This window comes from Rhamphochromis longiceps, linkage group LG18 (assembly GCF_057381845.1).
Source record: "Rhamphochromis longiceps isolate RC_006_pf linkage group LG18, R_longiceps_female_GT1.1, whole genome shotgun sequence".
In the NCBI taxonomy this organism is placed as follows: Eukaryota; Metazoa; Chordata; class Actinopteri; order Cichliformes; family Cichlidae; genus Rhamphochromis; species Rhamphochromis longiceps.
This window is the reverse complement of record NC_140574.1, coordinates 23864343-23887002: the sequence shown is the minus strand read 5'-3', so window position 1 is coordinate 23887002 and position 22660 is coordinate 23864343. Positions and strand designations below refer to the sequence as shown.

General features: G+C 38.0%; 1 protein-coding gene and 1 long non-coding RNA gene across 2 annotated transcripts in view; one reads left to right on the top strand and one right to left on the bottom strand.

The window, feature by feature from the left end:
- Window positions 1-22660, bottom strand: part of clstn2a (calsyntenin 2a) — a 161939-nt gene that overhangs the window by 31368 nt on the left and 107911 nt on the right. Inside the window, exons 3-9 of the mRNA XM_085389303.1 lie at window positions 20294-20489; window positions 18074-18185; window positions 17826-17922; window positions 12722-12871; window positions 9389-9574; window positions 8466-8723; window positions 6584-6705 (exon numbers count right to left, since the gene is read on the bottom strand). Coding sequence (XP_085245429.1) covers window positions 6584-6705; window positions 8466-8723; window positions 9389-9574; window positions 12722-12871; window positions 17826-17922; window positions 18074-18185; window positions 20294-20489 — 1121 coding nt within the window. The remainder of the gene's footprint in view (window positions 1-6583; window positions 6706-8465; window positions 8724-9388; window positions 9575-12721; window positions 12872-17825; window positions 17923-18073; window positions 18186-20293; window positions 20490-22660) is intronic.
- Window positions 18125-20814, top strand: LOC146648316 (uncharacterized). Its single transcript, XR_014908473.1, has 3 exons — window positions 18125-18242; window positions 20384-20547; window positions 20668-20814. It is a non-coding gene; the product is annotated as an uncharacterized LOC146648316 (long non-coding RNA).

The following is a 22660-nucleotide window of genomic DNA, read 5'->3' as shown; positions in this document are numbered from 1 at the left end:
TCCAATCATCATCATTATGTACTGAAGGAGGCCGTGAGAGAGGTACAGCTGTGAGTGTCCTACAGCCATCTGTAAAACACAGTGGAGGCTCTGTCATGGTTTGGGGACTGCATACCATCTAGAAAGCATCTGATTGGGAACAGCTTTTTCAGCATGACAATGACCCCAAGCACCATGCAATACAAGCATACCTGGATAGAAAAACACACAGTGCAACACTATCAGTCAGGGATTGGCCTCCCCAGACCTCAGACCTCAACATTATTGAAGCAGTGTGGGATCATGTTGACAGAGAACAGAACAAAATGCAGAAACATCCAAAGAAGAGCTTTAAATGTCCTTCAAGAAGCCTGGAGAACTTTTCCAGAAGACTACTTAAAGAAATTAGAACAAAGGTCAGACAGTGTCTTTCCACTTTGTCTCCATTTGCTTTAGCGATACTTCCAGCTTGTTGTTAGTCTATGCCATTATGTTCAGTACAGTAAAAGTAGAATGTTATTTGCAACCAAGGAATCCGGTTATGATTGTTTCTGTGTTTTTATAAACTTGTGGAAGGAAGTAACATTCTGTGACCTTAGCTGGAAACAGCCTTCTCTGTCACTGCTGGGATGAAGTCCAGTTAAAGCTACTGATTACGTTTTAGTTTTGTGTCGTAGCCATAAGTTTTGTGTCTATGGCTACGTTCACACTGCAGGCGAAAGCGCACCAAATCCGATTTTTTTGACCCTATGCGACCCATATCCGATCATGGTATGACAGTGTGAACATCGCAAATCCGATATTTTCAAATCCGATCTGGGTCACTTTCGTATGTGGTGCTGAATCCGATACATATCCGATGTTTTAGAAAGCGACTGCTGTTTGAACGGTCATGTCGCATTAAATACGTCTTTTACGTCACCGACACAAGACAGACGCCAATTATACGCGCCAGAGAAGCGCCCGAGAAGACATCGCGAACGCTTCCTGGCCATCCGGTGTAGATGTCAGTGAAACTGTTGGGAAGACAACGTTGGAGAAACGTGAACATTTTATTTGTACTGTGTAATCTGCAGATTCTGACAGAAATCTGCAACTATCCTTTGAAGCACCGCTCCTCTCTAAAACAGCAATAATGATCATTATTAGGTTATTTACATTATTATGTAAATAACAAAATAACTTAAAGCAAAAATTGGGAAACGTAAAGTCCGAAGACTTTATATTAACGGCCATCTGTCAAACAATACTGTTTGCTCTGGGTCTAAACAGAGTGCGTTGTGTGTGACGCCTTCTTTTGCGCATGCGGGCCGCTTTGAGCGTTCACACAAGAGCGCGTTTGCTGTCGCATTTTATTTGTAGTGTGAACAAGCAGACAAAAAAATCGGATTTGATCAAAAAATCGGAATTGAGCATTAAGACCTGCAGTGTGAACGTAGCCTAAATGTCTCTCTGTCAAAAAGATTTTAGTGAAGATCAAAGTGAGCATGAAATTTAAAGCTAAGTGTGGTTTTACTAATGCCTGCAAAATAAAGGGCAGTGGAAGTAGCCCTCAAACCTTTTAACGCCCCAGTGCTGCAGCATGGCTACTGTTGTTACTTTGTTTCTCTCTCTCTCTCTCTTTGTGTGCGTGTGCGTGCGTGTGTATACATGGCTGTCTGGTAAACATAATATTTTGATGGGTTTGGTCTGAGAACTAATTGGCATGATGGTCCCTGGTTGCCATCTGATAAAAATCCAAATAGGGTTTTTTGTAGATGGTTGGCATCAGCCGTACTCACATATAAAATACTGTGTACTGCTTCAGGGCACAGATCAGATTTTAATATCTGTTCTTAAGTTTTAAAGAGGAGCATTTCTTTCTAAAATAACCATTTTGCACTTAGATTTAACAATAACACATCAGTTTCATGAATGTATTTCTATTTCTATCTCCTTAAACTTATGCTCTGGCGTTTGATAAAGAAACAAGACAAAAAAACTGCAGCAAATCACAGTCATAATCAGTTCCCGATAATCACAGAGCACTTTTTTTTCTTTGCTCTGTTCATTTATGTACTCCTCTCATTAACCTCTGGTATTTCAGACCAGTTTCCATTTATATTTAATGAGAGTCTCAAATGAGAGTGATTTGTAGTGGTGAGCAGCACCATCACAAATTCTCTTTGACTGTACAGCATACTCCCTCCACGGTCTTTCACACGATCCAGCTAAAGGAGCAAATGGGATCCCCACTATCTGAATTATGAACTATATATATGTGTGTGTGTGTCTGTGTGCGTGTAATAGCAAAGACTGAGCAAGAGAGAGGTAATAGGAGAAAGATAACAGATGCAGAGAGAATGAGAAAAAGCAAAGCAGAAATAGAACCATGTCTTGAGGTTGTTTGCTTGGAAAACTTAGCAATCTGCTTGGGTGCCCTTCTCTTTGTCACATCCACCTCTGTGGGCCACAGGAGAAAATAACAGTGGACTGAGGAAAGCACTTTTCAATCTACCTTTGACCTAGAACAAACAGCTACCTGGCTGGAAGGTACACCTGAGAAAAACACATTTTGTTGTACCTGTGACCTGCAACAAACAACTGTTCTGCCTGGAAGGTACACACCACCACTAACAAAGATGACAACCAAAAGATACACTGATGTTTGTATGAATGCAGGGAATTACCGCATATGCCCTCACAATGAAAAAAAAGAAGAAGGAAAAAACCAAGAAAATGAATTTGCATATATTTTTCAGTGCAAACCTACAGATAAAATATAAACCATAAGCCAGGGTTGAGATGCACCATTGCACTGACAAAAAGACCAAATACAAATCTCTTATAATCTGCTTTGTGAGTGGAAACTTCTGAGAACTCTCCATAATTATGAGGCATTTTCTAATAATTTCAAAATATGGCTGATAAATGTGCCATCCCAAGAGTAAACAATTAGATTAGATATACAGCTAGCATTCATTTTTACAGTGGTGAGCTGGGTTATCATCAAAATTATTTAGACATGAGGGATTTTATGATCTTCTATACTGTGAGACTTCCTTTACTCAGTGGTTACATTTAAGCCCAAACATAATAAAAAAAAACGCAAACACCATGCAGACACAATAAAGAGACTCAAACTGACTCAAAATTGTGGCAGAGGGCGAAAACAACCCTTCTGATAAAATAATCAGATGAAAAATTGAACCATGTGAATGATTTAACAACATTACTTTCTGGCTGCTTTCTTTCTGCACATATATTTGGGCGATTAAACTTCTGCCCTTTTCACAAAACACAAACTTTGCAGCTAAACTTGGTGGAAGCCTTGATTTTAATACAAACGCTTAAGAAATAAGAGCAACGTGATAACAACAACAACGGCACCAAACAGACAATCGTTCGCTGAGTTGATTAAGCGCGAGTTAAAGAGGAAAGACAGCCTTTAAGGAAGGGAAATGAGTCACATATTCATGAGCTCGGCGAATGTCACGCTGTTTCAGTAACAGACAATATGTAAATGCAAACACAATCTCCCAAAAAAGTTGAGCTGCTGTTTAAAATGTAAATAAAATCAGAAATAATTTGAAAATTGAATGAAGCCATATTTTATTCATGATAGAACATAGAAAACATATCAAATATTTAAATGGAGACATTTTGCTATTTCATGAAAATATTAGCTCATTTTCAATTTGATGGGAGCAACACGTCGCAGAAAATTGGGGCAACAAAAGGGTCGAAAAGTAAGTGGTGGAAAAAAGACACATGATTGTTTAAGAAGTAAAGATGGACAGAGGTTCACCAATCTCCAAAAAAACTGCAAATCGTGGAACGATTTCAGAATAGCGTTCCAGAAATCGCTGTCACATTTTCACACAGGTTAAAGCTCTGTCATGAAAAGAGGCTGTATGTGATCAAGAAACACCTCCGTTCATTTAAAATTAAATTTGAATCTTTATAGAAAACATGGGCGCCACATCAGGAGGAGCCGGACCATCCTGTCTTCCTTCTCTCACCCCAACCGGTCGCAGCAGATGGCCCCGCCCCTCCCTGAGCCTGATTCTGCCGGAGGTTTCTTCCTGTTAAAAGGGAGTTTTTCCTTCCCACTGTCGCCAAAGTGCTTGCTCATAAGGGGTCATTTGATTGTTGGGTTTTTCTCTGTATGTATTATTGTAGGGCCTATCTTACAATATAAAGCGCCTTGAGGCGACTTTTGTCTTTTGTTGTGATTTGGCGCTATATATATATATATATATATATATATATATATATATATATATAAAATTGAATGGAATTGAATTGCTTCTCATCAGCGCTCACTTCAAAAGCCTGCATCTCTGATTTTATGGGGTACATTACTGCCTATGGAATGGGCAGGTTGCGCATTTGGAAAGGCACAATCAGTGCTGAAAGTTATATACAGGCACTAAAGTAGCCTATCGAGGCCTTTCCTTCAGAGCAGGTCTTGCAAATTTCAGCAAGACAATGTTAAACCGCATACTGCACCTGTTACAAAAGCATGGCTTTGAGTCTGGGCAGGGCCGCCTGCAGATCTTTCACCGACTGAAAACCTTTTGCACATTGTGAATAAAAATATGACAAAGAAGAGCCAGGACTGTTGAGCAGGTACAATCCCATACGAGACAAGAATGGGGCAACATTACTCTCCCAAAAGTCCTGCTGCTGGTCACCTCAGTTCCCTAATGTTTACAAACTATTGTTACAAGAAGAGGGGATGCTACACAGTGCTAAGCATTGCCTTGTCCCAACTTTTTTTAGACATTTTTTTAGAGCCATCAAATTCATAATCAACTATTTTTCTTAAAATTGAACACTTTCTTAGTTTCAATATTATGTTTATGAAAAAATAATTATTGCATTCCCAAGTATGCCATTGGTTTTTTGGAATTGGAGTTGACTCTAAATTTTCAATCAAAATAAAAAAAATGTACATTTTACTATAGAGACTAAAACGTGCTATTGGTGTTCAAGGAATTGCAATTCCCTTGTTTGAATCGTGCCTATTTAGCAGATCCATTTTTTTCTACGTAAATGGTTAGTCTTCTTCTTAACCATGGAATTCCACAAGGTTAAGTGCTGAGACCAATACTTTTTACATTATAAATGCTAGCCTATGTCCTTTAAGATGCACATTAAACAAATATGTTGGGGTGTTTTTATTCATCTGTGCAATATCCTAAAGTGATGCTGAAGATCTAATTCTGGCATTCATTCTACGCTGAATTATTGCAATTCATTACTATCGGGCTATTCTAAAGTTCCCTAAAAAGGCTTCCAGTTAATCCAAAACACTCCAGTGAGAATACAAACAGAAATATATAGAAGAATGTATTTCACCCATATTGACTTCTTTTCACTGGCTCCCTGTTCAATCCAGAATTTAATTTAAAATCCTTCTCATCACATAAAAGGTCTTAAATAATCAGGCTCCATCCAATCTTAAAGACCATATTAGTCTAATAGGGTCCTCCAGGCAACTTGTGGCTGCTAAAGTTTCTAAAAGTAGAATGGGAGGCCTTGAATGCAACTCTTGCCAAGGCCCTGTCAGCCTGGAAACAGCTCCCAGTTTGGGGGGGGGAGGCTCCCAGTAGACAGCCGCTCCATTTTTAAGATTACACTTTTTAAGACCACACGTTTTTGATAAAGTTTATAGTTAGGGCTAGATTCTCTGACCCTGAAGCATCACTTAGTTATGCTGCTAAAGGCTGAGACTGCTGAGGTGCTGTGTTAAGCTGAGCACTTCTTTTTACTCATCTCTTTTCACTCTCTAGGTGTTTACATACCGCTGTTACATATCATTAAATTTGCCATCAGTCTGTGTTTTGTTCTCATCTTGTTTAACCTTTACCTTAAAGTTTAAAGCACCATGAGGCAGATGTTGTGATTTGGTGCTCTGTAAATAAAACTGAATTGAATGCAACTCTCACCAACGCCTGTTTCAAGAGCTGCGGGGAGTAGCTTCCTTTTATCCAGATGATTCTCATTTAAGTGTCCCTGTCACTGATGTACCTGACCTTTAAACATCAGTTTGACAGCCTGCATTGTTCTAAACAGACAGGGTTAAAAACAGAAGTCGCTTTGAAGACTAAAACTTTTTACCTCCCAGCAGTGCATTTTATTTAATGCAATAGTTACTGCCTGCAACATTCAGTGAGATAAAAAAAAACCTCTCTTATTTGCATTCTTCTTGTAGACGCAACACTATACTGCATGATGCAACTTTTTACCTCTTAAAGGTTCCCTGCAGGACTGAAACACATACCTTCAGTGCAAATTAGTTCAACAACTCTCCAGAGGCATGACAGGTAGTAGAGATCTGCTGCTGGGTGAGCTATTACCCATAACTAAACAGACTTTCCTCTTTTGGTCTGTACTTCTGTGTGAGTCTAAGTACGTGTGTAGGATAGTGGTGTCTTTTACTCTATTATATCATGCACCAAGCAGACAAAAGCCATGAAAGGCCTTCATAATTAAAATGAAAAGCCTCTCCCTTCCCTATAGAATGAATAAAAGCCCTTTATCTGCTCTACAGAATCACCCTGAATCTATATGCAGATATAAATAGGACACATACTCACACACAAATATGTACTCATACCTGCTCCAGTTTCCAGTGGAACTCAGCAGGTCTGAAAGTGTCAAGCTGAGTGAAATCTCTTCTGAGCAGAAACACCAGGCGGCAGTTGTGAACATACAGAGAATAATGGTGGCGGTTCATCTCTACAATGGGAAGACCAAGAAGAGGCATGGTCATACAAAAACATGCACACATTTGAATATAGTGCAGTTTTAAATTACACAATGTTCTAATCAGCAGGTTTATTTCAAGGAAAATTGACGTTGCTCATGTTCATGTCAGTAATTTTGTTTTTTCCTTCAGTTCAGAAATTGGCATAGAGTACAGCTTTTTACTTTCACATCAAATGGGTTTTCCACATCAGTCAACTAAACAAAGGCAGTTTAGTGAGTGTGGTCTGAGCCGCTTGCATATCTGCATTTTCATTCTTATGGACACATACCCACACTGAGGAGCTGGTGCTTAACTTAATAGATTTTGGTGTTTTTAATGGAAGAACCAATTTTAGTCTTTCACTGGTGTGAAAACCAATATTTATTTAGCATATAATCATATAATAAAGATATTTATCACAAGTTTTTTAAGCAGTGCTAATGCTCCAGTCACACTATGGAAAAGAAGTGGTTGTAGACTGCAGGATGACCAAATTACCGTGACTGTGTGACTTAACTTCCAATCCAATTGCCTTTAAAATGCATACTTCAAAGACAGAGATCATAATGGAATTTTTAAGTTAGATGAAAATTATTTGCAAACATTTGCCAATCTGTCTGAGACTGCGATTGTTTGGCTGCAACTTCCCTCCCACAAGGCGACCTGCGCAATTGGCTTGTGAGTGAAAGCAGTGAGTGTTGCATGCCGAACTGGTCACGGCAGCTATTTACAAACAATGTAAAAAAATAAATAAATCAACGTAATCACCAGCCAACCACCAATTTTCCTTGTTGCAAAGAGGTTACCTTCCCATTTTTACTCTAGTGTGATTAAGTCATAAGACGTGTAAAAGGGACGATTGCTTCTAATTCTAATACAGTTTTCTGCCAGAAGTCAGAATTAGCTAATTTCATTTATAGTGTGTTTTTCTGTTTTTTTCTGTTTTTCTATTACTCTTCAACTCTTCAATATAAAAATAGGAACATTTGTTAAAAAAAAAATCAATTGAATATGATAGACTTCAGTGCGATCATGCATTTAGGAACATATTATATACTCTTCATACATGAGTTATTACTATAATGGCATGAAAATGAATGTGATTGTGATATGGCTCATCACCGGTCCTGCATATCATCTGGCACACCCAGAGGAGTGATGGGATTCAAAACATGGGCATTTTATTTCACAGCTGGGCTGCACATTGAAACTGTTGGTGCTTTTCACATCCTTAAGCAAAAAGATTACAAATAAAAAGTGGTTTAAAAGATGCTGGTGGTCTACAATAAACTGCTCTGCAGTTTTGCATTACAAGATCAGGCTACTAATTTCGTAAGCTAATAAGCCATCTGTGAGACCATTGTGAGCGCGTGCAATGTGCAGATGGCTTGTTTAATTACACAGTGCAGGCAGCTCAGTTCAGAGATGCAGTGGGGAAAAAGTTTTAAAGAGCATTTGCCACTGTGGGCTTTGGTCTCAGCTTAATTACCCGGTTGTTTTGAAATGTTTTTGGGGTTTTTTTTATTATTGATTTGCGATAGGGCTCATGCTTATGGTATGTTTTGCAATGTAGGACAAAGCACAAAATGTTTAAGTGTCACTGAAAGGTCAGTGGTTTCCAGTAGTGCTGCAGGAGGAACATACTGGTCTTCAAATGTCAGCAAACTGAATCTAATGAAAAGATTAATTTGCCATTTAGTTTTGTGTAGTCTGGATCTTATAAGTGAGCACAGTGAAATGATTTCCTCACCGGTCTTGTCAGAGCTGCACAGTAAGGTTTCCTTCTCGGCTCTGAGTCCTGGACTGGGCCCGTGCTTCATCCATGTTGCTATGGTGAACTGGTCTGTCAGGTTTTGTGGCACCACGTGATCTGGGACATTTGCAGCCTGACGCCCATCAAATCTGTAGATAAGGTCGCTGTCTCTGCCGCTGTCCATCAGCAGAGCAGCTGTCCAGTTTGTGGAAGGACTGGGGGCAGGAAGGAGGTCAGTGCTGCCTGATGCTGCACCTGGAAGTCACAAAGCCATGATTAATAAATCCATCTATCCTAATGTAGCATGCAGTCTACTTATATAGTCAACATTCATCCTGCAACAAAGACACAGCATAATTAGAAACTTCAATGCAATTCGGTAAAGCTGCCATCTGTATGTGTTTTTCTTTCAATTTAATTTAATTTTGTGCTTGGTTGAAATGATCCGATGGACTGTTTTTAATTGAGTTTTGCTTCTTTGTTGGGAGTGGGTGTTCAAAAAGCACAAAATGTTTAATGCACAAAACCTTTACAAGCTTATTTTTTCTCCGGTAAAAAAGTAATCCAATTACCTGTTCCCCCTTTCTGGCAATAATTACAAATGAATAAAGTTACCTATCAGATTTGAAGGCACAGTTTCACAGCGTTTTCACATTTACTGTATAAACTTGCCTCAAGCTATTAATGGGATGTAATGTCACTCCGGAATAGTAAAATGGCATACAGGCATTTGGCTTATTAAAATGCATCGAGAGTTCAGATGTCAAGAAGTTTTTCATTCTTCGAATTAAAGTTTTCCATGTCTCTCATTATTATCAGAGTCCATTTAAAATGGCACCACCCTATTTCAACAGGGCATCAACATTCCTCACTTCCATTTAGATTAATTTACCCTCCACCCACACTCCTTTTTTCCTCACCACAGAGTTTTTGCAGAGACTTTTCAGAATATGTTTCGCGGTCGCAGCCCTTTCCAATGTGATTTGTCTGCAGCTCTACCATTGCTTTCACGCCAGACAAGGGACCTCCACACGTTTCCAAGTGCATCTTGGGAAACAGCTGCTTGCTCCCAGTCCCAGGCTCATAGTCCACCCGTTTGTTCCAACCTGAAAGGACAAAATCACTGCAACAGTTTGTAAACCTTAGGGAGTTTATTTAGTCATATCAGTGGTCTTTTGCTGTGAACCTGAAGGTATTCAGTTGCTCTTTGGAGTTATCTGAATGATCTTTTCACCCCATATTACATAAGAAGGAAATTAGCCATCATGACACAAGTTGTAATGAGCTTGATATTAAATCACATCTTAGAAACAGGATGGGAAGGGTCATCCAACAAGGTGTTTACTTATATTTACTGAATCATGGTGGTGAAAGAGATTCATAACTTTGATTTTTCCTTATAGAAATCTCTGTGTTGGTGGTGGAAACCTGGTAGCTCTTGCTAAACCCACACAATATGATATCAAGTCTCCTGAGAAAAATCACACAGAGAGAAACAGACTGTGATAAGGTAGGCAAAGAGAAGTGAGAGGTGAGGTGAAGCTTGTATTAATGCCAGGGAGACTTCTTCAAAAGAGCAGCTGCAGAGGCACAGCCGACCTTTACACACAGATGATAAATAAGGTTATGTGTACAGAGGACTTGGCCTGAATGCATCACTGCATTATGTTTTATTCATAAGCTACTATGGATTAATGGTTTTACATTAAGCTAAACGTGGGTTAATGGTCGTGCAGTATGGGCTCTTTTATGAGCCAAATTACAAAGAATAATGCAACTTTGATGAGGATGTTAGCAGCACATGAGATCAAGCGCGATTCGACATGATAACACTTTGATACCATCTGCAGCTTAAAAATAATTCTCTATTTTTCTCTGTGAGCAACAAGAAGAGTCCTCCAGCTCTGGGAGACATTTTCCCTGTCAGTAGTTTCATGTTGAGCAATGCTGGATGTTTTGGTATAAAAATAGACACGACTCCTGTATTCTTAAATTAGTTTTTTCTTTAGTCCTGTTGTGTTAATGCCTATGACATGGAGATGACCTTTAGAAATAATTAGTGTTTCTATTATATTTATCTTGTGTGATGTTGCGCTCAGAATTACACATCCCTCAATAAATTACCCCACAGCCAAAACCACTTGAAATCACACTATTTTTTAGTATTTTTGTGTGATCCCTTTGGACTAATATGATTTATTTAATGCCAACTTATGTCAAAGTGATTGTCGTCGCCTGAAGGTGTTGTGTTGTTTTTGGGTTTTACATTCTTAGGAAATATATATGCATTTGTGTTTCTGTCTCAGTTTTACTGTTATTCTAGTGTTTGAGGTTTTTTATACTTAGTTTAGGCTTTGAAGACCTGTATGCTGAGTACATTAGTGCAGTATAATTTGCCTTCTGGCTCCTGTTCCAGTTTTAAGTGTTTGACTTGTATCAGGCCTTGGGTCCTACACTGTGTTTGTTATTTCAGTCTTTTCTGTATACATTGCCCCCTCTGATTCATTTCTATGTCATATGCCTTTGTCCTCCAGTGCTTCCTTTTCCCCGTCTTCATGTTTAAGTGACTATTCTTGTCTCCTTGTTTAGTTTGTGTCTCTTGGTCGCTTCCTGTTTTGCTTTGAAGGTTAGATTTCTTTCATGAACTGTGTCAGTTTTCCTTCCCGTCCTTGTCTTCCCCCTGATTACATGATTATCTCCAACTGTCATTTGCCAGTCAGCTCCCAGTGTATTTATAGTCCCGTCTTATACTTGTGTTTGTTCCCTTATGTCTTCTAATTTTTTCCTCCTGGTTTCTCCTAGCCCTTTGTGTTTTTGGTTTCTGCCTGGTCTTTCTCATCATGATTTTAGTTTCCTGGTTTTAATGGATTTTGCTTACCTTGGACTTTAATCTATGAAAGATCTGCTTACACCAATATTTTATCTATAGTAATAAACCAAACGTGAATTAATTTGGATCATAAAACGTTACACTAAAGTATCTTAAACTGTTAAACTGTAGCCAAAGCAGTTCCTTGGTCAAAATGAATCATACGGGACTCAAACTAAAGATCTTCAGCCGTCTGTACTGTAATCTCTTAATCTAGATCACTTTCATTTAGTTATGTTTACAGTACTTAGCGACCTGCTGGCTTCTTTTGCCATCTTTGCAAGATATAAAGAAGCTACTCAGCTTCCCTGTGATGCCCCCCTGATGTTCATACCTGCAGTCTTCACGGCTTGAAAAACTTCGTAAACCACCTCTGCAATTTTTTGTTTGTATTTTTTATTTAAATACCACATTTTTCTCAAGATATACAAAGACAACTTGTGTCCTTGGCTTCAGATTTAAGACAATGGTCATGAACTCTGTGTCTCTTGTTTGCTGTCATTGCTGCACTGTCAGTAACACAAGCTTAAAATGTCCTAAAAATAGTTCAGAAAATAATAAGCCCCCCACAGGATTTTCTGTGTACTTAGAAATTGGCAAAGAGCAGGCTGGTTCATGGATAAATAATAGCTGCTTTGGCTTACTTTATCTTTCAGCTTTGCAAAACCTTTGTGAATATGATGGGGATCAATTTAAGCTCCTGATGGGTTAGATGTTAGATATGGTCGTGGTAGATATAAAAACAACACAACCAACGCGGGCTAAAGAAACATTCTTTCAGACAGAACCACAGCTACCTGGTACATTTTGAGGTTTCCTACCATCAGCTACACAGTAAGCTGTATACTGGTCAGATTAAAGCTGTAAGAATACCCATCACCTCTCTCCCTCACTGTAACTTTGTTTCTTCCTTTCCTCCCTCGAGTTTTCCTCCTTCCTCTTCCCCATCTCCCCTCTCTCTTCTTATCTTTCTCTGTCTTCCTCTTTCATTCCTGTGTGAACTTGACTCCTGAGATGCTGTCAGTGTTGACAGGTGAAGCAGCAGGGGAGACAGGCTGACTCGAATGCCAAGCTGCTGCCATGTTAAAGGAGGAAGAAAAAACCCACAATCTAGTCAACTTCCCCTTCGGAGGTTTTTTGTCAGGTCTCTGATTTCCTCGAGAGATGCTGATTCTAAAATAAGAGAATTCCCCTGAGGGAAAGGATATGCCAAAAAAACAGAAAATTCACTGAATTGCCTCCATCAATTTTGAGGCCACTGCTAACATTTAGGAAAAGTGTAAGCATATTTTATCCAAATACAGATGCAAGTCAGTTTTGTCCATTACTGGCAGGTAAATTAAGGTAGCATGCAAATACTTAAGGGACTATTTCTTCATCTAACCTTGCCATCCAGGTTTGCAGACAGGCTTTACTTCAATATGCACCACCACATCCTCCTTCGCCCTCTTCTGACCGCAGTCAAAGGCCGTCACCATAATCTTGTAGCTCTGCTGTTTGTCATAACTCAGCCGCTCTGTGTTTCTGATGTTACCTGCGGAAAACAAAAACACAATGGAAATATAATTAGGATTTTTCACCAGCGGAGAAAAAAAGCTGTTGTGTTGTTGTATTTGGCAATAACAAAGCAAGCAGCGCTTCCCACTGAGCAATAATTGGAAACGACTTGGCATTAAAGAAACTGCTCTTTGTAGTTATTGAAGCCTTTTACTGAAAACTCAAGGTCCAGTAACCTTATATTACATTTGAATATTAAAACCTCTCTGTAAACAGTAAATGTAAAACCACACTGATGGATTATCTTCACCTGTCACCAGGGTAACGCTTTGAGAAGAGGAGATGCCACGAGCCTGTACATTTTCAATAAGAGGCCTTGGGTGACTCACTGCCAGCTAATTGTAAAAGATAATTATTAGCATTTCACATTTTTCCTCTGATGTTCTCTGTTAAAGTTCATGCTGGTAATGTACCTTTCTGACATAATGCTGTCCTTAAGCTTTTTGAATGTTTCTGTTTTATGATGGTTTTTTGACAGCTTGTGACAGCTTGATGCGTACATATTTACTGATTTGGGAAACTTGGTTTGGATTTGGAGAGATTATTGTAACATTGGCATTAAGGACTGTGTTTTCAGACCCCAGAAGACAACTGAAACTATTTTTGTGCTGCATCTGGAGGCTTAGCTGCTGGCAGAGAAGAAAATCAGTTCAGAGAACAGAAAGAAAGAAAAAAAAGAGAAATGTCAGAGGAAGAAAGGCAAGGAGGTCAGAATCAGACAGTTTTTACCAAAAACTCCAACAGTGAGCGTTTGAGCTGCTGCTGGTGTGAACAGTAAAGCACAATTTCCCATCTCTGTTTATTAGCAGAGAACCTTTCTCCAGGTGGCTGATTTATAATTTTTTAACCACTTTATCAGTTAGTTTAGTTTAGCAGTTTGGTAATAGTTTTGTTTAACAAAATGAAATAAAATGAGTGTAATGACTCTGCATCAATGTGACCTAAAGCAACAATCTTCATATTTTGTTTTTTAAAGAGAAGCCAAATAAGCAAATTAAACATAATTTGTTAATTTACTTTTTGACCTAATATGAAGAGGAGCCAGGAGAGTTAAGAAAGTTAGTTAAACATTAAAAAGGTTAAAAATGAAGACATTTAGAGAAAAAAATCGTTTTATTTAAATATGTCATATAAATACAATATCTAATGAGTCGTCATATTATTAATACTTTGATATTTTGTCCTGCACTGATTTTGAGTACTATGATGCTTTTTAAAATACAGTAACAATAGGCTGGAATATCCCTTTAAGGTTTGCATTACTTTGAAAGGGCTGATAACACAGTTTGACAGGCATGAAATAAATAGATAGATGATTAGATGACAGATGATTTCTAAAGCGCTATCGGCTGAAATACTGACATATCTCAGACACTGAACAAGTGAAGGAGAAAGTAAGACATGGCAGGCCTTAAAAAAAATCTAAAGCAGATGGAAAAACGTGGGGGGAAAGCAACAGGTTCATTCCTCAGTTTGACAATGTTAGGAAATAATAAAGGTGGTCATACAAAATGTTGACTTTCAAGCTTGTTAGAACTGTTGTCTTATATTCTGTATTTGCACATATGCTTGCACATGTTGCAAAACTCCCTGCGTCTTTTCCCATTTATCCAGTAAAATATAAAGCAATGCTCAGTATTATATATGAGAATAAATTATCCACTGGTCATTCTAAATTGCTAGTATGTCTGCACAGATCTAAGCAATATTATAGTAAATTATGTCAGTGTCAGCAGTCAAAAAGAATATGAAGTAAAACTTTCTAATTTTATTTATCAATACCTAAAAAAATATTTCCTTACAGATGATTTTGAATTCATTTAAAGAAGGATGAATGAGTACAAATAGTAGTATCTGTAATCACAAAACAGGATGTTCTTTTCTAAAGAGCTGCTGCAACATCTTACCCCATGTAACATTGGCTTGAAGCCCATTTATTTATACCAGTCTAAACAATGGTGCTTTGGGTTCAATCATTTTTAATTCTAAATTTACTGTCTAATTTTAAGATTACAGTTTACGCCACATCCATTAGCAGAACTACATGCTGCAGCCCATTTACGCTTTATCTTGTCTTGCACTTCTCTCAGTTCACAAAATTAGTATTTCTCTATAAAGAAAGTCTAACTAATATGTTTCTTCCGAACAATAATATTGTGCCTGTAAGGGCTTTAAATTGAATGAGCCAGACAACGGTAAAAGACTGAGAGAAAAAGACCAGGAGGTTGAACTCAAAAAGTAATAAGACAAAATATTAAATACGAACCTAAGAGAGGGAGATACAGTAAAGAAAGCAGTGTGTGTGTGTGTTTGGATTACACAGATCAGTGTGGATGTGCAGGCTCAGAGAGACAGTAGTGCAAATCCCAAAGCTGAAATTTTATATAGGCTGATAAGCTCAGAATAGCACTTAATCAAAAATAAAATACACTCCTCCAGTCAAGTAGGACTGGCGTAAAGCCACAAAGGAACACGGGAAAACTCAAAACAATTTAAGAGGAAGGCAGCTATCTGTCAAGTAACTTTTGAGCTATGAACCAATAAAGAGCTACCTCATGGATTACAGTATTATTCCAATAAAAAGGAATATTTCACAGTTGTCTGTTTTTCCCTTTTCAAGATGTATTTTATTGTTGCATTAACATTAATCTGCTGAGCAGACAGCGTTACTTTAAAATCATCCTCGATATTATGCCTTTACACAAAGTTGTTCTCCATGGCCCGTTCCATTATTCATTTTAAAGTCTTCGGAGCATTCTCGGGCTGTCTCATGTTCGTCTTTGGCAAATTTCAGCTGGCTGAGATCACAGTATTACATGTATGGCTGAGGAATAGTTTTCTTCTTTTGAAGACATTGGGCATTCTGTTTGTGTTCAAGTGGGACAAGAACCTCACAGCCGTTAAAGTTAGAGTAACTGTATTGGAAATGTAAAAAATTTCTCATATGATAAAAATTTAAAATGATTTTTACCAACAAAATAAGAGATTGCGCTACAAATACAGTAAGGTGTAAGGTGGAGAGCCACTACTATATCAAAATACACTATATTTTGTTATTCTCCAGGCAAAATGCTTTTGTGCTCTAAATATATGACATCTAAAGTAAATTAACAAGTGCTATTAGACTAAATTAAATTGACTATTACCATAAAATGAGTGTTTAACAGTCTTTAAAAAAAAAAAGAAAAAAAGAGTTAAAGTAGTTTAAAAAGAAGTTAAACAGCAAACTATCGTAACTGCTTAGCCAATAAGATTGTGGTGTCAAGAGACAAGGAAGGTGTAGATGAAGATGTTGTCAATACAAACTTGTGTAGCGTGTCTACAGTCATTTGTTTCAAGTATATTTCCAAGAAAACACAACAAAAGCCATTCCAATATATAAAAGTGAAGAAAAACACATTATCCAATTAAAGAACAATTTCTCCACTTCCCAGAGCTGGAAGGATTGAAATACACAATTCTATCAAGTGACTGTTAGTTTGTGTTTAAAGCAAATAGGTCTTCCTCCTTAACTGTAATGCAATGAGTAGAAGATGTAACACACGCACTGGATAACAAGAAATACACTGTGTGACCTCAAAAAGCTTTAGAGCACAAAATACTTATGCAAGAACTGGAATGAGACAATCAGCTTATGTTTATATTGTTACCTAGATGAATGATATCAGTATAGATGTATAAATAATGCTGACTATGATTTAGTGACGGTTACTTGTGAGGTTCCACAGGGTTCTGTGCTGGGCCCTATGCTGTTTATACTGTACATAGATGACATATGTAGCATGTCGAAATTGTTAATATTTGCTTTATTTGCTAATGACACAAATTTATATTGCACTGGGGAAAGGTTTGGAACAGCTTTTGAATATAGTAAAAGTGAATTAAACATTCATAAACATCTGAAAGAATTTCACAAGAGTGGCTCACACTACATTTTTGAGTGTGGTAATTCACTTTAAATTATGTCGACAGGCTCACACAAACAATTCCCAAATGTTCAACATAAAAGCCTTAAAAACTAATATTATATAACATTAACAATATCTTTAAAAGTTATATATACACATACTCTGTTGTTCCTTGAAAGTTTCACAATTACCTATTGTGTGAAGGTATGGGGAAACATCACATCACATCAATTCAGTTTATTTGCTACAGAAGAAATGGTAAATGGTAAATGGCCTGTATTTATATAGCGCTTTACTAGTCCCTAAGGACCCCAAAGCGCTTTACATATCCAGTCATCCACCCATTCACACACACATTCACACACTAAATGAAAGCTAAATGAATTATAAATAGATCAGATTATTATAAACCAACCAAAAGACTGTTTATTAAATTGCATGCTTTAATATTTTATGACTTAGTTGATCTCTGCACTGCACTGATAATGTACAAAGCACAAAATAATCTCTTTCCAGGACGTATTCAGAGGCTGTTTCAAAGGTATGTTTAAAAAAGCAAGGTCAAGATCAATATTTAAAAAAAGATGTATATCTGTAAAAAGCGTTGAGTGATTGTGATAGGGAATTAAAAATCTGTGTGTTTAAAACTCAGGTCATGAACACATATAACAGTGAGGTATGATTATCACTGTTTATGAAATATTAGTCTTTCTACTTGTTTAATGCTTTTTCTTGATTTATTATGTTCTTTGGGATGTTTCTGGTGATATTTACTGCAGCCAGAAAACAGCAGGTGTGAGTACCTAAAGCTTCAGCCTGAACCTATTCGGTCAATTCTTTATGTTCTTACCATTTAATTAAATCCTTTATCATCAAAACATTTTTTTTTTTTATCATTTTTTGTTTTTGACTTAAAAGAAATGTTAATAATGACCAATTTTTATTTTTATTTTTTATGTGATTGCTCCTAATCATATCACTTTCCAGCCAGACAATAAGCCACGCATGTACAAAAACACTTACCATTGCGGTCTATGGCAAATGGCGTCCCGGCAGTCACAATTTCATAGTTGCAGATCTGGCTGTACTGTGGTGAACAGTCCTGGTCCCAGGCTTCCACCTTTAACAACCAACATACACTTTAATCCAACACAAACACAACTAATAACATTGTTGCTGTGTACGCTTCTTGTGGCATTGTTAGACCATATTCATTTATCTGACATACTGATTTTAACAATAAAGCAATGATAAAAACAGAAAACTGATACCTGCAAAATGCTGTCATAGATCTTTCCTTCTGTTATTGATGCCTTGTACAGAGACTCCCGAAAGATTGGGGAGAACTCATTGACATCATCCACCTGGATGTGAACTACAGCTCTGGATGTAAGAAAAAGTAGAAGACAGAAGATGCTGGTATGAGGGATTACACACTAGGTAAAATATGTAATTAATGTGGAGCTGAAATGGGTAAATAGGAAGACTAAGGCTAGGGAAAAAGCACAGATTCATCCCCTGAATGTTTTGCAAAGCTGGGTTGTTGTTGTTTAAGCTTCAAATTTTTCTCGCACCTGCTTTTCCTCTCCCTACATTCAACTCTGAATTCACAATATCATCAGCTGGAAGGTTAACGCAGCTCTCAGATAACATTTGTGCACTAAAGTATATAAATGAAGCAATAACGCAGATGTATCATGAAGTTTTCTTCACCGGTGACCTTTGCTGCCAGCAACTCCCACCGTATCTGAGCAAGCACATCTGGCTAATTAATGACATTAGCTTAATGAGGCCTATTTAGAATGTCACGCCATGATAATGTGACACACACAGACACACACAGGGTACAGTCTGTGTCATTCATCTCCCACTAAAGAAATTCATCACAGATCCCTGAGCTGATAAATTTCTCTGCATTTCTCGCTCTTCTCCCATAAGCGGTGTCTTATTTTAGCTGCTTGGTGCTTCTGACTGGAGAACCAGAGGGTTTGATTTGCTGCTGTCCATGCCAGTCTGCCTGTCTGTCAATCTAATTCACATAGCACCGCTACACAGTTTACAGACAGACATTATATTGACAAAGCATTAGGAGGACATATCTTCAGACATATCTGCAACAGCTGTGACTGCTAGAGTATAAAGGACTGAGAGACAATAACAACAGAAGAAAGGAACTAGGAGAAGAAAGACTCAATCTCATTATCACAGTTATTCTTTTTTGTAACTCGCAGTGTAATTTATGAAGGAATTTATAAACAAAGCTAAACCTACATTCAAATGAATGCAAAGCCACAGACATTGCATAAACACAGTACTGTGGCAAAGTACTGAGTCACCCCTCATTTTATTTTAAATATTTCGTTTCCAAGGAGCCAGACTTGCTCGCAACATTTAAAAGTGGTCTTAAGTTTTTCAAAGTTTCTCGACATACTTTGGCTACTTTTTTACAGTTATCAGTCCAGACCTTTTTTTGGTCCATTTTTAGAGGAATGTAAATTTTAAACTGTATAAATGATTTTAAAATTTCTTTAGTTGAATCTATAAAAAATGACACAGGCATAAAATATTATTTTTTGCACTAGCAAGGTCATTCCCAAAGAGCTATAAGCAATAAGCAGTCTGGAAAGCATCTGATTGTCAACGGCTTCATTTTTTAACATGACAACGATCCCAGACACTCTGAACAGAACAAAAGGCAGCCAACATCCAAGGAAGAGCTTTGACTGTCCTTCAAGAAGCCTGGAGAATTATTACTAAAAGTTATTTTAAGAAATTGCAAGAAGGTTTCCCTAAGAGAGTTCATGCTGTGTCGAAAGATGGTTACCAAATACTGACTTTCAAACTTATTAAGTTTGTACAAACTCTGTTTTTAGTCCTATATGCACTTATTTCCCATTACTACCACCACTGTTATCATTATTATTATTATTATTATTAGAATCAGAATCAGAATACTTTATTGATCCCTGGGGGAAATTATTTATTATTATTGTTACCACCTAAGAAATATAAAGAAATCAGGGGTGGCTCAAAACATTTGCACAGTTTGCATTTATGACAACGACTTTGCTGGAGATGTTTTTCTGTTTTTTAAACACTGGCATTGTTTTGTTGTGTTTGCTTCCCAGAAGTTAATGTGACTCACTTGAGCAGCTGCCTTTGTAACTCTGACATGTATATTTTGAAGATAAAGTCTATTATTTGTGAGACGTTGTTTTGTCCACCCCCTATAAATCAGCTATAGTTGCAGCTACACAAATGAGTCACACTGAGATAAATAATAACAGGCAGCGCCGTATGTGACAGTTTTAATACTACATTTTCATAAGAGAGTTTTCAGAAAATATACAGAATTTCACAAAAGCACAAATAAACAAGACACTTCCTGAAATGTTTGGCGCACTATAAAAAAAGAATCTTTAACATAATGACGTTTTATTGATTAAAGCTAAATCGAATGCAGACACATGAACAGTCGCAGCTTGTCTTACTTGTGGGATTTCTTCCAGTTTGCACCACTTGGGCCGGCCCCACAGTCATAGGCCTGGATAATAAAGGTGTACTCTTTCTGGCTCTCACAGTCCACAGGGCTACTGGCTCTCAGCACTCCTTCTCCTGATGTGCGATTCAACACCACGGCCTCAAATGGGGCATCATCGCCATTGATCTTAAAGGCACAAATCTCCCCTAAGAGGAACAGAAATGAGGAAATGTTACATTTAAAAGGATTACACAGTCAGAAGTAGTGAGTATTTGTTTTGTTTTTGTTTTTTGAAGTGCAAAGACACTGATTTTTAGATAGTTTCGAGTAGGAGCTAGGTGGCTAATAAAAACCTTCTTTTTGATCTTTCTTTTTAAAAAATAGACACAAAGATGAAGAAGACAAAGGCAACACAGAGTCAACATCTGCGCAGCATGTGGTTCATCAGTGGACAGACACTGATGGGTACTTAACATGAAAGCAGTCAGCACAACTATCAGACCTACAAGCAATTTAAGTCCACATTATGTGAATAAACAACAACAAAAAAAGAAAGCTTTGGGAAATATTTCTTCTCTCCTCATTCATTTAATTTTCTTTCATGACACTGTTGGTAAAAATCTTATTATTTTGCTTTGTTTGTTTGTTTGTTTTTTTTCCTCCCAGCCATTTTCTCAAACACAGCAGTAGCCACCCAACAGCTCAGATAGTTAAAGATGAATCAAACTGCGGGTAATGAAGCAAAACTAACAATAGACACTGCTGGCATTTTTCTTTACAGATTGGCTATCACTTCACATTTCAGTCCATTTCTGGACACAGGAATCTTTGTCAGCATGAGCAGCTCACAAAATCACACTGCGGAGCTCCCGGGGTGTAGTTAAGAGAAAAAATAATTTCTGATTTGTGTCAAGCTGCGCCACCTCAACAAAGGAGTGAATTTGTCCTGTCTGCAAAGTGTTTACACCACACTCTGGCAGTGTATTGTGTTGTGTGTTTGTGACTCTAGACTCGTCTGCGGCATTCATCCCCCGGCACAAGTGTTCATTTCAGGGATTTGGGAAATCTTTTTTGCAGAGGCAATGAAAAGCTGGTGTGCTCTGACCCTGTGCTGGCTGATATCTCAGAACAGAGCGGGACATAGAGGAAATGCCACTAACAAACACAAAGACAAAGCTCCCTGTCATCGCTGGCTTCTCTCCACTTTAGCTCCTCTCCACTCTCATGCACACAGATCCTTTTAACCTGATTCAACTTTGCAAATCTGCTTTAGGGTGAAGCCAAACATAGTCCTCTTCAAAGTTTGATCCCTTATGAATTTTCAAGATGCCCAGCCCCTGAATTGTCCTCCTTTTAAATTTTGTAGAAATGACAAGTTTCTCAATATCACAGTGGGACACAATTTGCATTTGTAGAAAGACAATATTTGAAAAAGGGAAATAAGCATGCCGGTACATGCACAGACAGGCCTATAGTCTCAGATATGCCCAGATAGGGTGATTTTAATACAGTGCTGACTTAGTGGTAGAAGAAGGAAAAGGTACTTCCACTTAACAGCTTGGAGGTTGGATAGAAATACATTTTTCGCTCCATCTGTTTTGACCAATGCGTTTTTTTGGATTACATTTTAAACGAGAACCAAACAGAGCTTTATAACGAAGCAAGGAAAGAACGAGAGCGTGAGATCGAGGGAAGAGGAGGAATAAGATGTGTCAATGTACAGTGGGGCAAAAAAGTATTTAGTCAGCCACCGATTGTGCAAGTTCCCCCACCTAAAATGATGACAGAGGTCAGTAATTTGCACCAGAGGTACACTTCAACTGTGAGAGACAGAATGTGAAAAAAAAATCCATGAATCCACATGGTAGGATTTGTAAAGAATTTATTCGTAAATCAGGGTGGAAAATAAGTATTTGGTCACCTCAAACAAGGAAAATCTCTGGCTCTCACAGACCTGTAACGTCTTCTGTAAGAAGCTTTTCTGTCCCCCACTCGTTACCTGTATGAATGGCACCTGTTTGAACCCATCATCTGTATAAAAGACACCTGTCCACAGCCTCAAACAGTCAGACTCCAAACTCCGCCATGGCCAAGACCAAAGAGCTCTCGAAGGACACCAGGAAAAGTATTGTAGACCTGCACCAGACTGGGAAGAGTGAATCTATAATAGGCAAGCAGCTTGGTGTGAAAAAATCAACTGTGGGAGCAATCATCAGAAAATGGAAGACATACAAGACCACTGATAATCTCCCTCGATCTGGGGCTCCACGCAAGATCTCATCCCGTGGGGTCAAAATGATCATGAGAACGGTGAGCAAAGATCCCAGAACCACACGGGGGGACCTGGTGAATGACCTGCAGAAAGCTGGGACCAAAG